Source organism: Thamnophis sirtalis, unplaced genomic scaffold (genome assembly GCF_051295495.1).
Source record: "Thamnophis sirtalis isolate CommonGarterSnake01/CBP01778 unplaced genomic scaffold, rThaSir2_p1.2 scaffold_5, whole genome shotgun sequence".
Lineage (NCBI taxonomy): Eukaryota > Metazoa > Chordata > Lepidosauria > Squamata > Natricidae > Thamnophis > Thamnophis sirtalis.
Window position 1 is genome coordinate 9,921,039 of NW_028261385.1, and position 13,661 is coordinate 9,934,699.

The 13,661-nt window shown below is 44.2% G+C and overlaps 1 protein-coding gene across 1 annotated transcript in view; it reads right to left on the bottom strand.

The window, feature by feature from the left end:
* Positions 1–13,661, bottom strand: part of LOC106555762 (lipoxygenase homology domain-containing protein 1) — a 218,295-nt gene that overhangs the window by 71,727 nt on the left and 132,907 nt on the right. Inside the window, exons 28-29 of the mRNA XM_087715353.1 lie at positions 11,032–11,148; positions 2,069–2,231 (exon numbers count right to left, since the gene is read on the bottom strand). Coding sequence (XP_087571479.1) covers positions 2,069–2,231; positions 11,032–11,148 — 280 coding nt within the window. The remainder of the gene's footprint in view (positions 1–2,068; positions 2,232–11,031; positions 11,149–13,661) is intronic.

Sequence of the window (13,661 nt, forward strand, 5' to 3'; positions counted from 1 at the left end):
GGAGAGAAGAATGGAGGGAGGGAAGGGGGAAGGAGGGAGGGAAGGAAGGAGGGAAGGAAGGAGAGAAGGAGGGAAGAAAGGAGGGAGGGAAGGGGGAAGGAGGGAGGGAAGGAAGGAGGGAAGGAAGGAGAGAAGAAAGGAGGGAAGGAAGGAGGGAAGGAAGGAGGGAAGGAAGGAAGAAGAAGTAGGATTGTTGTAAAATAAGATGGGTCATTGGGATGGTAAGAAAGCAATTTCAATTATATTGCCAATTGCAGGGGAGAAAAATTGTTACACATATTATTAATAACAGTTATGAGATCATATAACCGTGAATGTATATATGAGAAATAAAAATTTATATAAAATAATAATAATAAAAAAAGAATGAACAGGGGGGAAAAAACACCAGTTTATCACTGGTAGCAAAGAGTCATACAATTGGTTTTGATGCAAACATTAGTTTACATTACGAGCCAAGGTGGCACAGTGGTTAAATGCAGCACTGCAGGCTACTGCTAGATCAGCAGGTCAGCGGTTCAAATCTCACCGGCTCAGGGTTGACTCAGCCTTCCATCCTTCCGAGGTGGGTAAAATGAGGACCCAGATTGTTGGGGGCAATATGCTGACTCTCTGTAAACCGCTTAGAGAGGCCTGAAAGGCCTATGAAGCGGTATATAAGTCTACTGCTATTGCTATTGCTATTGCTACATGTTTATAAAGTGTAACAAAATAACACAGTTGGAAGGGACTTTGGAGGTCTTCTAGACCAACCCCCTGCTTAAACAGGAAGCCATATACAATTTCAGAAAAAAATGGTTGTTCAATCTCTTCTTAAAAGCCTCCAGTGTTGGAACATTCACAACTTCTGGAAGCAAGTTGTTCCACTGATCGATTGCTCTCACTGTCAAGAAATTTCTCTTAGTTCTAGGTTGCTTCTCTCCTTGATAAGTTTCCATCCATGGTATTTTTTTGGTCCTGCCTTCAGATCAGTGGTGGGTTGCCGGAAGTACGCTCTTCTCTGCACTTTTTCTAGAGTCTCAACATTTTTTTTTTTACATCGTGGCGACCAAAACTGAATGCCGTATTCTAAGTGTGGCCTTACCAAGGCATTATAAAGTGGTATTAACACTTCACCTGATCTTGATTCTATCCCTCTATCACAGGGGTGTCAAACTCAATTTCATTTAGGGCTGCATCAGGGTGGTGTTTGACCTCAGGGGTCCAGGTGGGCGTGGCCAGGGTGGGCGTGGTCAGCTCAACGTCACTCCCTGTGCGTGACACTCCTGTGTGTGACCCGTCAAAACCGCGCTCGACTAAGCCGCGCCCGATTAAACCGTGTCGCTGATGTCATCAACAGGGCGACAACAGCCAGCGCGGAGAAAGAAGGGAGCTTTAAATAGCGCTTTGAAAGCAAGCCGATTCAAGTTAAGGTAAGGGTTAGGGTTAGGGTTAGGGTTAGGGTTAGGGTTAGGGTTAGGGTTAGGGTTAGGGTTAGGGTTAGGGTTAGGTTAAGGGTTAGGGTTAGGGTTAGGGTTAGGTTAAGGGTTAGGATTAGGTTTAGGGTTAGGTTAAGGGTTAGGTTTAGGGTTAGGTTTAGGGTTAGGTTAAGGGTTACGTTTAGGGTTAGGTTTAGGATTAGGTTTAGGGGGGTTAGGTTTAGGGGTTAATTTTAGGTTTAGGGTTTACAGCGTGCTTCTGTCTCCGCCCTGTTGTTGCCCTGTTGATGACGTCAGCGACGTGGTTTAGTCGGGCATGGTTTAGTCGAGCGCGGTTTTGTGGTGGAACCCACCTGTGATGGCTCGAGTGTTTTGCCAGTGAAAATGGGCTCCCAAGCTCTGTTTTTGGCTGCGACGGCCCCTTGCAACCCTCTCCCAGCGAAAAAGGATCTCTGTTTTTGCTGGCAATTATACCATGGGCCAGTCCTTTGCCATTTCCAGAGTGGCCCCATGGGCCAGATTTAAACACCCTGCGGGCCGCATCCGGCCCCGGGGCCTCAAGTTTGATACCCTGCTCTATCACATCACATAATAGGCAATCTCATAATAGATGGGAATACTGTTGATCTAAGACCGGGAAGTTGACTTACTTTCCAGTGAGTCATCGATTTCTTCATCAATCTGCTTAAGAGTGCCATCTTTCATTAGCTTTTCAGTAAAAATTCTGGAGGGCACCAGTTCCCTCACAATTTCCCCATCGTCTTCAGATTTTGCCAGCCATTTTTCACATGGGAATGTGGTTTTCTCAGAACCCTTAAATCACAATAATTAAAAAAAAAGAGATTAAAAAAATATTCAGTCGTGAAATCTTTGCAACCCTCGGGCTTTATTCGTTCCTAAGGTGAAAGGGCAGCGCGACAAATAGAACAGCATGAATAAATTCTATTTATTTCTAAAATCTGCGAGGCCTTTTCTGTGGCGACACGAGCAGCTTGTGCTGAGGGGAAAACACTTGGCTAGTGTTCTGACCTAGGCTTCCCCCAAAAGCCCGAGGCAGAGTCCTGGTCCCGACAAAACCCCTTTTATTAAACGAATGTGATTTCCTCTCATTCACATTCAGCAAAGGCCTGGCAAACAGTCTTTCAAAGGAATATTTATGACCACAGACCTTATCTGTCTTGGAAAGCTGCCATGTAAATATTTTCCAAATGAGATGCTATGCAAGGAAAAACTGGGCACAGAGTCTCTGAGATTCACGGACAGATCTTCACACTCCTGAAACGAATCTAATGACTGAACGAACAAATTGTTCCCTGCAAAAGCCCCCTCCCCTTTCGCTCCTCTTTTATGTCCTATGGGAGGGGCCCATCACCTTCCACCTGTGACTTTACTCCCAAGTCGACTGTGATTTCTAAGTTGTTCTTTTCTTCCGGCAGTTCTGCGCATGCGCACACTGGGAACAGGCTCCAGTTGTTCATCTGCCTCACTGCTGTCTCACTCCGAAGGCAGATGATCACTGCCAGACGGTTCCACCACAACACCGCGGTGGAATAAAGCGCGCTCGACGAAAGCGCGTATGTGATGTCATCACAGTGCGACAAAAACATCGCACTGTGAGCGGTAAATTTAAAATTAAAGCAAAAACCTTACCCTAACCCCCCCAAACCTAACCCTAAACCTAACCCTTAACCTAACCCTAAACCTAACGCTAACCCTGAACCTAACCCTAAACCTAACCCTAACGCTTAAGGTAACCCTAAACCTAATCCTAACCCTTAACCTAACCCTAACCCTAACCCTAACCCTTACCTTTATGTGAATCGGCTTGCTTTAATTTTAATTTTAATTTAATTTATTTTTAATTTTTTGCGTCGCGCTGCTGATGACATCACGTATGTGCTTTCGTCGGGCGCGCTTTATTCTACCGCGGTTTTGACGGGTCACGCTGCCAGACAGTCTCGGCCCTGTCTCTGCCTCTGACACAGAGCCCTCATTCGAGCTTTCCCCAGACTCCAGGACTGGCCCATGCTCCTCCCCAACCTCCTCACTGTCCGACTCTGCTGCCAGTTCCGCTGGCCACTGGTGGGCCAAAACAGCTAGCTTCAGATGTTGTGTTCAAAATTGTATTGTTTTTTGGGGGGGATGCTTTTAGAAGAGCACGTGTGAAAGGCCCGCTGTAGTTTGCAAAAACACTGTTGCTTAGTATGAAGTATAAAGAAAATTCACAGTGGCTTGTTTAGTAAACCATTGTAAAGTAAATTCTGAAGTTTGACAACTGATTCATGTTTATGACCGTTGCAGTGTCTCAGGGTGATCCCCTTTTGTGACCTTCTGACAAGCAAAATCAATGGGGAAGCCAGATTCATTTAACGACTGGGTTACTAACTTAACAACGGCAGTGATTCGCTTAATAACTCTGGCAAGAAAGGTCGTAAAACGGGGCAAAAGCCCACTTAACAACCATCTTGCTTAGCAACAGAAATTTTGAGCTCAATTGTGATCATAAATTGAGGACTATCTATGCAGGGAGGTCTCAATTAGTACAGTTAATGTATTATTTGAATTTTCACTATTCCAAATGATATTTCTTTGGCAAATAGGGAGTTTGGTTCAGCACAATGAAAATAAGCAATGAAAATGCTTACAGATAATTGTTGTATGTTTATTAATGAAGTTCCCATATAACACGACAAGAGAATAAACCATATCCAACACGTATCTATTGTCTACTGTCCTCAACTTACGACCACAATTGAGCCCAGAATTTCTGTCGCTACGTGAAACATTTGTCCCATTTTATGACTCTTCTTGCCAGGGTTGTTAAGTGAATCACTGCACCTGTTCGTAACAAGGTTGTTAAGTGAATCTGGCTTCCCCCTTGTCAAAAATGTGATCCCATGGCCCCGGGACATTGCAACCGTCGTAAGTTCATGCCAGTTGCCAAGCCTCTGAATTTTCATCATGTGACCACGGGGATGCTGCAATGGTCATAAGTGTGAAAAATGGTCATAGGTCACTTTTTTTACGGTGCCTTTGCAACTATAAATGATCACTAAATGAACTGTTGTAAGGCTACCTGTATTTTGTTCTTGGTCTTCAAAATTAGCCTCTTTGCCGAGTTTTTCTTGAAGAGAACTTTTCTTGCCTCCATGTTGCACAAATGAGAGAGTCAACTTAGAGAGCCAAGGTGGCGCAGTGGTTAAATGCAGCACTGCAGGCTACTGCTAGATCAGCAGTTCAGCGGTTCAAATCTCACCGGCTCAGGGTTGACTCAGCCTTCCATCCTTCCGAGGTGGGTAAAATGAGGACCCAGATTGTTGGGGGCAATATGCTGACTCTCTGTAAACCGCTTAGAGAGGGCTGAAAGCCCTATGAAGTGGTATATAAGTCTACTGCTATTGCTATTGCTATATTAAGTTCTAACATCCCATTCACAGCGGTTTATGCATTAACCAATATCACAGGTGTGGCAAGTCTTGTGCTAAATGAATCTTGGCTCATCTTAAACACGGCCTGCTACCAACTTAAAAACTGCACTAAACAGAAGTTCATACTATAAAACCCACGCTGATTGTGGCTTAGGTGTGCAATAAACACAACATCAGTCGCAAGCATCATTGGGTTATAATTTCAGTAGGACAGTAAAGAGAGGTAAAATTGGTCACAGCTAAGGATGGGAAATTCTGCTGCAATTTTTTATTATTATTCTCTAACATACCATTTTAAGCAGTAGTGGGATTCAAATAATGTAACAACCGGTTCTCTGCCCTAATGACCAGGTGGGTAGGCGGGGCTTAGTGGTCATGTGACTGGGTGGGCGTGGCCAACTCAACATCACTCAGGTCGATGGGCAGTATGCTTTAGCTGTTACAATGTACTAAGGGTAAACCGGAGAGGCAGTTTCTGTAAGCAGGGCAATAAAGATTAGGCTAGAAACAACACCAGAATATTTCCTTCCTGCCTTCCTGCCTTCCTGCCTTCCTGCCTTCCTGCCTTCCTGCCTTCCCGCCTTCCTTACAGGATTAGCCCTGCAAAGTGGGGAAAAAGACAAAATAAGATTTCTGTCAGCCTCTGCTTTGCTGCTGCTTCGGCTGCCATTGAAACGAGGAGGGGGGGCATGGTATTTGGGAGGGGAATACTGATTGTGCTGGAGGAAGATTCTGGAGTTGCTGCTGCCTGTCTTACTGTGCATGCGGAGGAGGTTTCCTGCCAAGGCCAACGGCACCGACATTCCATCTGGGTGATGCCTTTCGAAGTTATCTCACACCTGACACTTGGGAGAATTATGATTGGACTGTAACTGGGATGCCAAGGGGAGGGGAATGAGTTATTCTATATATTATTTGCGTTCGCGCCTAAATAATCAGTCTTTCGCTTTGCTATGCTTCTAATCATTTATAATTAGTAAAAGTACACTTGATTTCTATCAATGGAGTCTCGTGGTTTTCTTTCCTAATTATTCAATGGAGGAGTGCTGACAATTTCTTCCAACAACCGGTTCCCTGAATCTCTTAGAAAGTTAAGAACCGGTTCTCCCGAATAGGTGCGGACTGGCTGAATCCCATCACTGATTTTAAGTATACATTAACATAATTGTTATTCATCTTTACATTTGTCATTCTTATACATTTGTTATTTCAATTAATAGGTTATAATATACAGTTTAGGTTGCTTTATTTACCATCCCTTTCGCCTGTTGTAACACCACCTTTTCCTTTTCTTTTCTCCCTCCCCCCTTCTCTACTTTCTTCCTCCTCTCCTTCCCCTTCCTTCTTCCCTTACCTCTCCCCTACTCCTACTCTTCAGGATGGGATGGGAAATTCTGACTACTCAGCAGCAGGCATTAAAAGGATAAAAGATGAATCTATAAAATTGGTCTCTAATTTCTGCTATCCCATATCATCCTATCTTGGTAGGAATCCAGTTGAATCCTGGGGGAGAGATCTCACAATCCTGTCAGATGTTAAAACACAAGGTATGTCTAGTTTAATGAAGAGAAGGACTAGGGGAAGCATGATAGCAGTGTTCCAATATCTCAGGGGTTGCCACAAAGAAGAGGGAGTCAAACTATTCCCCAAGGCACCTGAGGGTAGAACAAGAAGCAAAGGGTGGAAACTAATGAAGGAGAGATCCAATTTAGAACTAAGGAGAAATTTCCTGACAGTCAGAACAATTAAACCAGGGGTCGGCAACCTTAAACACTCAAAGAGCCACAAAGGTCCTAACCGGAACCCCCCTGTTCAATTCTGGAGCCAACCAGAAGTCCTGTTCTCCCACCATAAGTCTCTTCCTAGCATGGAGTCCTTTTTCCTTTTACTGATTGGCAACAGGGAGCCACAGCAGTGGGATGAAAGAGCCACATGCAGCTCCCTGAATTAAACCATGGAACAACTTGCCTCCAGAAGTTGTGAATGCTCCAACACTGGAAGATTTTAAGAAGAGATTGGACAACCGTTTGTCTGAAATGGTATAGGAGAGCTTGTTCTCCTCTAAGAAATATGGGTGATTTCTTCCCATCAGAACCACCATGTTCCCACTCCAGGTTTTCCCCTTCTTGGGTGCTTGATCTACATAAAGCAGGATCTACTCAAACACTCCAATATGCTTCTCTCCGCAGCCATATTCATTATGACCTAGGCCATGCAATTAGTGGGAGAGAGAAACGTGGCTTTAGCCCTCTCTAGTCGATGCGGTTTTTCCTGCCAGATGCTTTCAATTTAATCTGACCTCATCTCTACCCCCACCCCGCCAAACATTGACAGGCCTGCTCACAATCTAATCAGGTAGCACCGTTTTTAGAGGCCTTGGCAGCCGAACCAGTGGTAATATCCTGTGGCGTGATTATGACACCATTGTGCAGCCTTGGCTTCTCTCTCTCTCTCTCTCTCTCTCTCTCTCTCTCTCTCTCTCTCTCTCTCTCTCTCTCTCTCTCTCTGTGTCTGTCTGTCTGTCTGTCTGTCTGTCTGTCTCTTTCTTCCCCTTCCGTCACATGCTTAAATCAGAGAGTTCAGACAGATTAGGCGTAGCTAATAGCAACATTCAGTTTTATCCTGTTTAATTAGGTTTTTTTTCCCCCCCGGTGAAAAAGTCTGTCAGGAGGGGCGCAGAAGAAATGCCGGCCTGCTAGTGGCCATGAGCAGCTGTCCAGGGTCCTGAAATTAATCTGTCCAGAAAGGGAAGGCAGCAGCGGTTTCCAGATACAGGACTCTTATTATTTCTAATCATGGGAGAGCAGAACAATAAGAGCTGGAAGGGACCTTGGAGGTCTTCTAGTCCATCCCGCTGCTCAGGCAGGAGACCCTGTACAATTTCGAGGCAATTGGTTGTCCAATCTCTTCTTTAAAATCTCCAATGTTGGAGCACCCAGAACTTCTGAAGGCAAGCTGTTCCACTGACTAATTGTTCTCACTGTCAGGAAAATTCTCCTTCTAGGTTGGATCTCTCTCTGATTAGTTTTCATCCATTGCTTCCTGTCCTGCCTTCAGGTACATTGGAAAATAGGTTGAGCCCGCTCTACCTGGCTCAACAGGAGTAACTGCAAGTGGCATCTTGGAGTCCTAGTGGACAATCACTTGGATATGAGCCAGCCGTGTGTAGCAGCTGCCAAAAAAGCCAACACAGTTCTAGGCTGCATTAACAGAGGGATAGAATCAAGATCATGTGAAGTGTTAATATCACTTAAGGTCTTGGTAAGGCCACACTTGGAATATTGCATCCAGTTTGGGTTGCTCTGGTGTAAATATGATGTTGTGACTCTAGAAAGAGTGCAGAGAAGAGCAACAAAGATGATTATGAGGCTGAAAGCTAAAACACATGAAGAACAGTTGCAGGAATTGGGTCTGCCTAGTTTAATGAAAAGAGGAACTAGGGGGGACATAATTGCAGTGTTCCAATATCTCAGGGGCTGCCACAAAGAAGAGGGAGTCAAGCTATTCTCCAAAGCACCTGAAGGCAGGACAAGAAGCAAAGGATGGAAATTAATCAAGGGGAGAACCAACCTAGAACTAACGAGGAATTTCCTGATAGTGAGAACAATTAATCAGTGGAATGACTTGCTTCCAGTCAACACTGGAGGTTTTTAATTGAATTGAATTGAATTTTATTATTTGTATGCCGCCCTTCTCCGGGAGGGACTCAGGGCGGCGAACAACTCAAAAGGGGAAAAGGGGAACATAGAACAGAATACAAGTAATTAAAATAGCCAAGAATCACACAACCGCACAAGTCGAGAGGGGAGGGGAACTCATCAACCCCAGGCCTGCCAGCCAGGTTTTGACAGCTTTTCGGAAAGCCTGGAGAGAGGTGAGGGTCAGAATCCCTGCGGGGAGTTCGTTCCAGAGGGCTGGAGCTGCCACAGAGAAGGCCCTCCCCGGGTAGTAGCCAGGTGGCATTGACTGGTAGACGGAACTCGGAGGAGGCCAACCCTGTGTGATCTAATGGGTCTTTGGGAGGTAATTGGCAGCAGGCGGTCTCTCAAGAAGAGAGTGGACAACCATTTGTCTGAAAGGGTCCTGCTTGAGCAGGGGATTGGACTAGAAGACCTTAAAGGTCCCTTTCAACTCTGTTATTCTGTTGTTGTTTTTTTGTGGCAGCCTCTGAGTTATTGGAGCACTGCTATCATGTCACCCCTGGTCCTTCTCTTCACTAGACTAGCCATGGCCAGTTCCTGCAACTGTTCTTCATATGTTTTGGCCTCCAGTCCCCTAATCATCTTTGTTGCTCTTCTTTGCACTCTTTCCAGAGTCTTAAGATCTTTTTTTTACATAAAGCGACAGTTATTCTTGGGTATAGCTGTCTTCTGGGTGTGGATAATGCAACTGCTACTGCTAGTAAACCGAAGGCCCTAAGAAGCCAACTGTGCATAATGCATGCCAACAAAATCTCATTTGTTCCAGGGAGGGAAGAGAGAGATGCTGTCGCACTTATCCCATCCTCCCTTGATGGAGTTGCTGGCTCCCTTCCATTCATCGACAGCAGCTGATTTCTCAATCTGCTGAAAGTTTATTATGTGGCTCTGTCAAGGGAATGGAGGATCTGGAGCCCCTAAAGTGCCTGCAGGCAACCCCCTTCTCTGCCCACCTGACATTTTTTTAAAAAAAATCATTTGTTCTTTCAAAAGTTCTTTTCAAAGAAAGAGAGTGGGGGGAGAGAGAGAAAAGAAGAAAGAAAGGAAGAAAGAAAGAAAGAAAGAAAAAGAAAGGAGGGAGGGAGAGAAGGAAGGGAGAGAGAAAGACAGAAAGAAGGAATGAAGGGAGAGACAGGAAGAGAAGGAAGAAAGGAAGGAGAGAGTAGGAAGGAGAGAGGGAAAGGAAGAAAGGAAGGAGCGGAAGGGGAGAGAAAGAAGGAAGGAAGAAGAAGATAAAAGAAAGAAGAAAGAAAGAAAAAATGAAAGAAAGAAAGAAAGAAGGGGGAAGGGAGGGAGAGAAGGAAGGAAAGGGAGGGAGAGAGAGAAAGAAGGAAGGAAGGAGATAAAAGAAAGAAAGAAGAAAGAAAGAAGAGGGGAGGGATGGAGAGAAGGAAAGAAGGGAAGGGAAGGAGGGAGAGAGGGAGAGAAAGAAAAAATGAAGGAAAGGAAGGAAGAGAAAGAAAGAAGGAAGGAAGGAAGGAAGAGACAGGAGAGTGAGAGAGGGAAGGAAGGAAGGAAAGGGAGGGAGGGAGGGAGGAAGAGAAGGAAAAATGAAGGGAAGGTAGAGAGAGAAAGAATGAAGGAAGGAGACAAAAGAAAGAAAGAAGAAAGAAAGAAAGAAGAAAGAAAGAAAGAAAGAAAGAAAGAAAGAAGAGGGGAGGGAGGAGAGAAGGAAGGGAAGGAGGGAGAGAGGGAGAGAAGGAAAAAATGAAGGAAAGGAAGGTAGAGAGAGAAAGAAGGAAGGAAGGAAGGAGAAGATAAAAGAAGAAAGAAAGAAAGAAAGAAAGAAAGAAGAGGGGAAGGAGGGAGAGAAGGAAGGAAGGGAAGGAGGGCGAGAGAAGGAAAAAATGAAGGAAAGGAAGGAAAAGAGAGAAAGAAAGAAGGAAGGAAGAGACAGGAGGGAGAGAAGGAAGGAAGGAAAGGAAGGAAAGGAAGGAAAGGAAGGAAAGGAGAGTGAGAGAAGGAAAAAGAATAAAGAAAGAAAGAAAAAGGAGAGAGGGAGAGAAAGAAGGAAGGAAGGAAAGGGAGGGAGAGAAAGAAGAAAGGAAGGAAAGGAAGGAAAGGAAGGAAGGAAGAAGAGGAAAGAAAGGAAGGAAGGAAGGAAGGAAGAAAGAAAGAAAGAAAGAAAGAAAGAAAGAAAGAAAGAAAGAAAGAAAGAAAGAAAGAAAGAAAGAAAGAAAGAAAGAAAGAAAGAAAGAAAGAAAAAACAGAAAGGGAGTCTGTTGGAAAGCAAATTGCCAAGTCACTAAGGAAACCATTTTGTGGATGTGCCCGACATATACTGTCAATATTTGAACGGTCACTAAATGAATGATTGTACTGTGGCTTTATAAAGCCACTCTTTTACATACTTTTACATTCTTGGTGGGTCTGAAATTTGACTTGGTGGCTGATTTATTTGAGTTAGTAATCAAAGAAGCATCTGCTTTAAGCAAAGCAGAAAAGAGATTTGGCTGGAAATACTCATTATGAAAAACTCCTCCTTACCTTTCCATTTGGCAAAAGCCTCCGTATGTCTACCTGGTCAAGGTGCCAGCCTGAATTGATACCTGAGCCGTCATGCCCAATGCGGATCTTTTCAAGGATGTCGCCAACGTCTTCCAGCTGGAGGGATTTAGGGAAAATGTGGTTATGGAATTACCGGAAGGGATTTTCTTAAAAGTCCAAAATACAATTCAACTTGTTCCTTTAATTCGCATTTTATTTTATTTTTTGCCTAATGGGATAAAATGACGATAAGTCATCCGGCCCCTCAAAATGCAGCCATCTTGGATGGGTTTTATTTTATTTCTATTTTGTGTGGCATAACAGAATACAGCATGAATGCACAACATTCACAAAAAAAACAGCACATAAAATGATTAGGGCACAACAGTGGTGGGATTCGTACATTTTTATTGGTTCTGTGGGTGTGGCTTGGTGGGCGTGGTATAGCTTGGTGGGCGTGGCATGGCTTGGTAGGCGTGGCATGGCTTGGTGGGCGTGGTATAGCTTTGTGGGCGTGGTATAGCTTGGTGGGCGTGGCATGGCTTGGTGGGCGTGGCAGGGGAAGAATACTGTAAAATCTCCATTCCCTTCCCATCCCAGGGGAAGGTTACTGCAAAATCCCCATTTCCTCCCAGTCAGCTGGGACTTGGGAGGTAGAGATGGAGGCAGGAGGTGGTATTTACCGGTTCTCCGGAGTACTCAAAATTTCCGCTACTGGTTCTCCAGAACTGGTCAGAACCTGCTGAATACTACCTCTGGGGCACAATAACCGAGATGAATAGGGAACTGGAGACTTAAATATATAAAGAACAGTTATTGGAATTGGGTATGTCTAAGGAGGGACTGATGTCTAATTTCATCTAATGTAGTTGAGGCCAGGTTTTAAAGTGCTAATTATGAAATACAGTGTAGATCCAGCAATAGAGAATGCTAAAGCAAAATAGCCCTGGATCGTTTGAAATATTGGAATTCTAACAACTATCAATGTATGTTCTTACCAGTGGTGGGATTCAAATAATTTAACAACCGGTCCTCTGCCCTAATGACCAGCTGGGTGGGCGTGGCTTGGTGGTCTTGTGACTGGGTGGGTGTGGCCAACTCAATGTCACTCAGGTCAATGGGCGCTTTGCCTTAGCTGTTACAATGTAATAAGGGTTAACCGGAGAGGCAGTTTCTGTAAGCAGGGCAATAAAGATCAGGCTAGAAACAACACCAGAATGTCTCCTTCCTGCCTTCCTTACAGGATTAGCCCTGTAAAGTGGGGGGGAAAACAAAAGGAGATTTCTTCCAACAACCGGTTCTCCGAACTGCTTAGAAAGTTAAGAACCGGTTCTCCCGAATAGGTGCGAACCGGCTGAATCCCACCACTGGTTCTTACAAGCCAGTTACACTGTATTTTTTATTTTATTTTTTGCTTCCCTCTTGTCCATGTTTCATGTTTATGGAGATTCTCAGTCATCCAGGACATGGTTGATCCAAAGGTGCTTTTTCAAGAGGCAACTGGACTTTCTGGTTTTTCTTTGAAGACGTTCCGCTTCTCATCCAAGAAGCTGAATGAAATCCTTCCATTCCCCACTATCTAGTCAGAGCTGAAGAAGCTTCCTGGATGAGAAGTGAAACATCTTCAAAGAAAATCAAGTAAGTCCAGTTGCCTCTTGAAAAAGTATCTTTGGGACTCCATATTTCATATTTGTCTACTAGCAATAGGTAGCAAACCAAACTTTGAGAGAGAGACAGAGACAGAGAGAGGCAGAGAGAGGCAGAGAGAAACAGAGACACAGAGACATACAGAGAGATAGAGACACAGAGAGAGAGACAGAGACAGACACACACACACACACATACACAGAGAGAGAGAGAGAGACTAGAGACACATACACACACACACACACAGAGAGAGAGAGAGAGAGAGAGAGAGAGAGAGAGAGAGAGAGAGAGAGAGAGAGAGAGAGGCAGGCAGGCAGACAGAAAGACACAGAGAGACATAGAGAGAGACAGAGAGAGGCATCTAGAACACAAATGCACCAGTGTTAATACATGTTAAAAGAGGGAGGGAGGAAGAGAAAGAAGGAAGAAAGGAAGGAAGGAAGGAAGGGAGAGAAAGAAAGAAAGACAAAAGGAAGGGAGAGACAGTGAGAGAAAAAAGGAAGGAAAGGGAGGGAGGAAGGGAGAGAAGGAAGAAATTAAGGGAAGGAAGGAAGGGAGAGAGAGAGAAAAGGAAGGAAGACGAAAGAAAGAAAGAAAGAAAGAAAGAAAGAAAGAAAGAAAGAAAGAAAGAAAGAAAGAAAAAAGACAGGAAGGGGTCAGTTGGAAAGCAAAGTCAATAAAACACCCTCTGCTAAAATAAACTGGGAACAAAAAACTCAATTATCTGTGTGTCTACATTTTATACGATCAGGGTGTTGCTGTTTTCTTTAAAAAAAGAGTTATATAAAATAGCAACGACTTCTAAAAAAAATTTAGAGATGTCTTCAGATACAAACAGCACATCAGTGATTGTGAGATGGTGTTGCCAACTACCCTGCTGTAACAAACATGAGCATCAAAAGACCAAAAAAAACACAACAGCATTTAATCTGCAATTTTCAGAAAAGATTGGAGGAAGCTGAAAATTACAGGACACCCCAAAA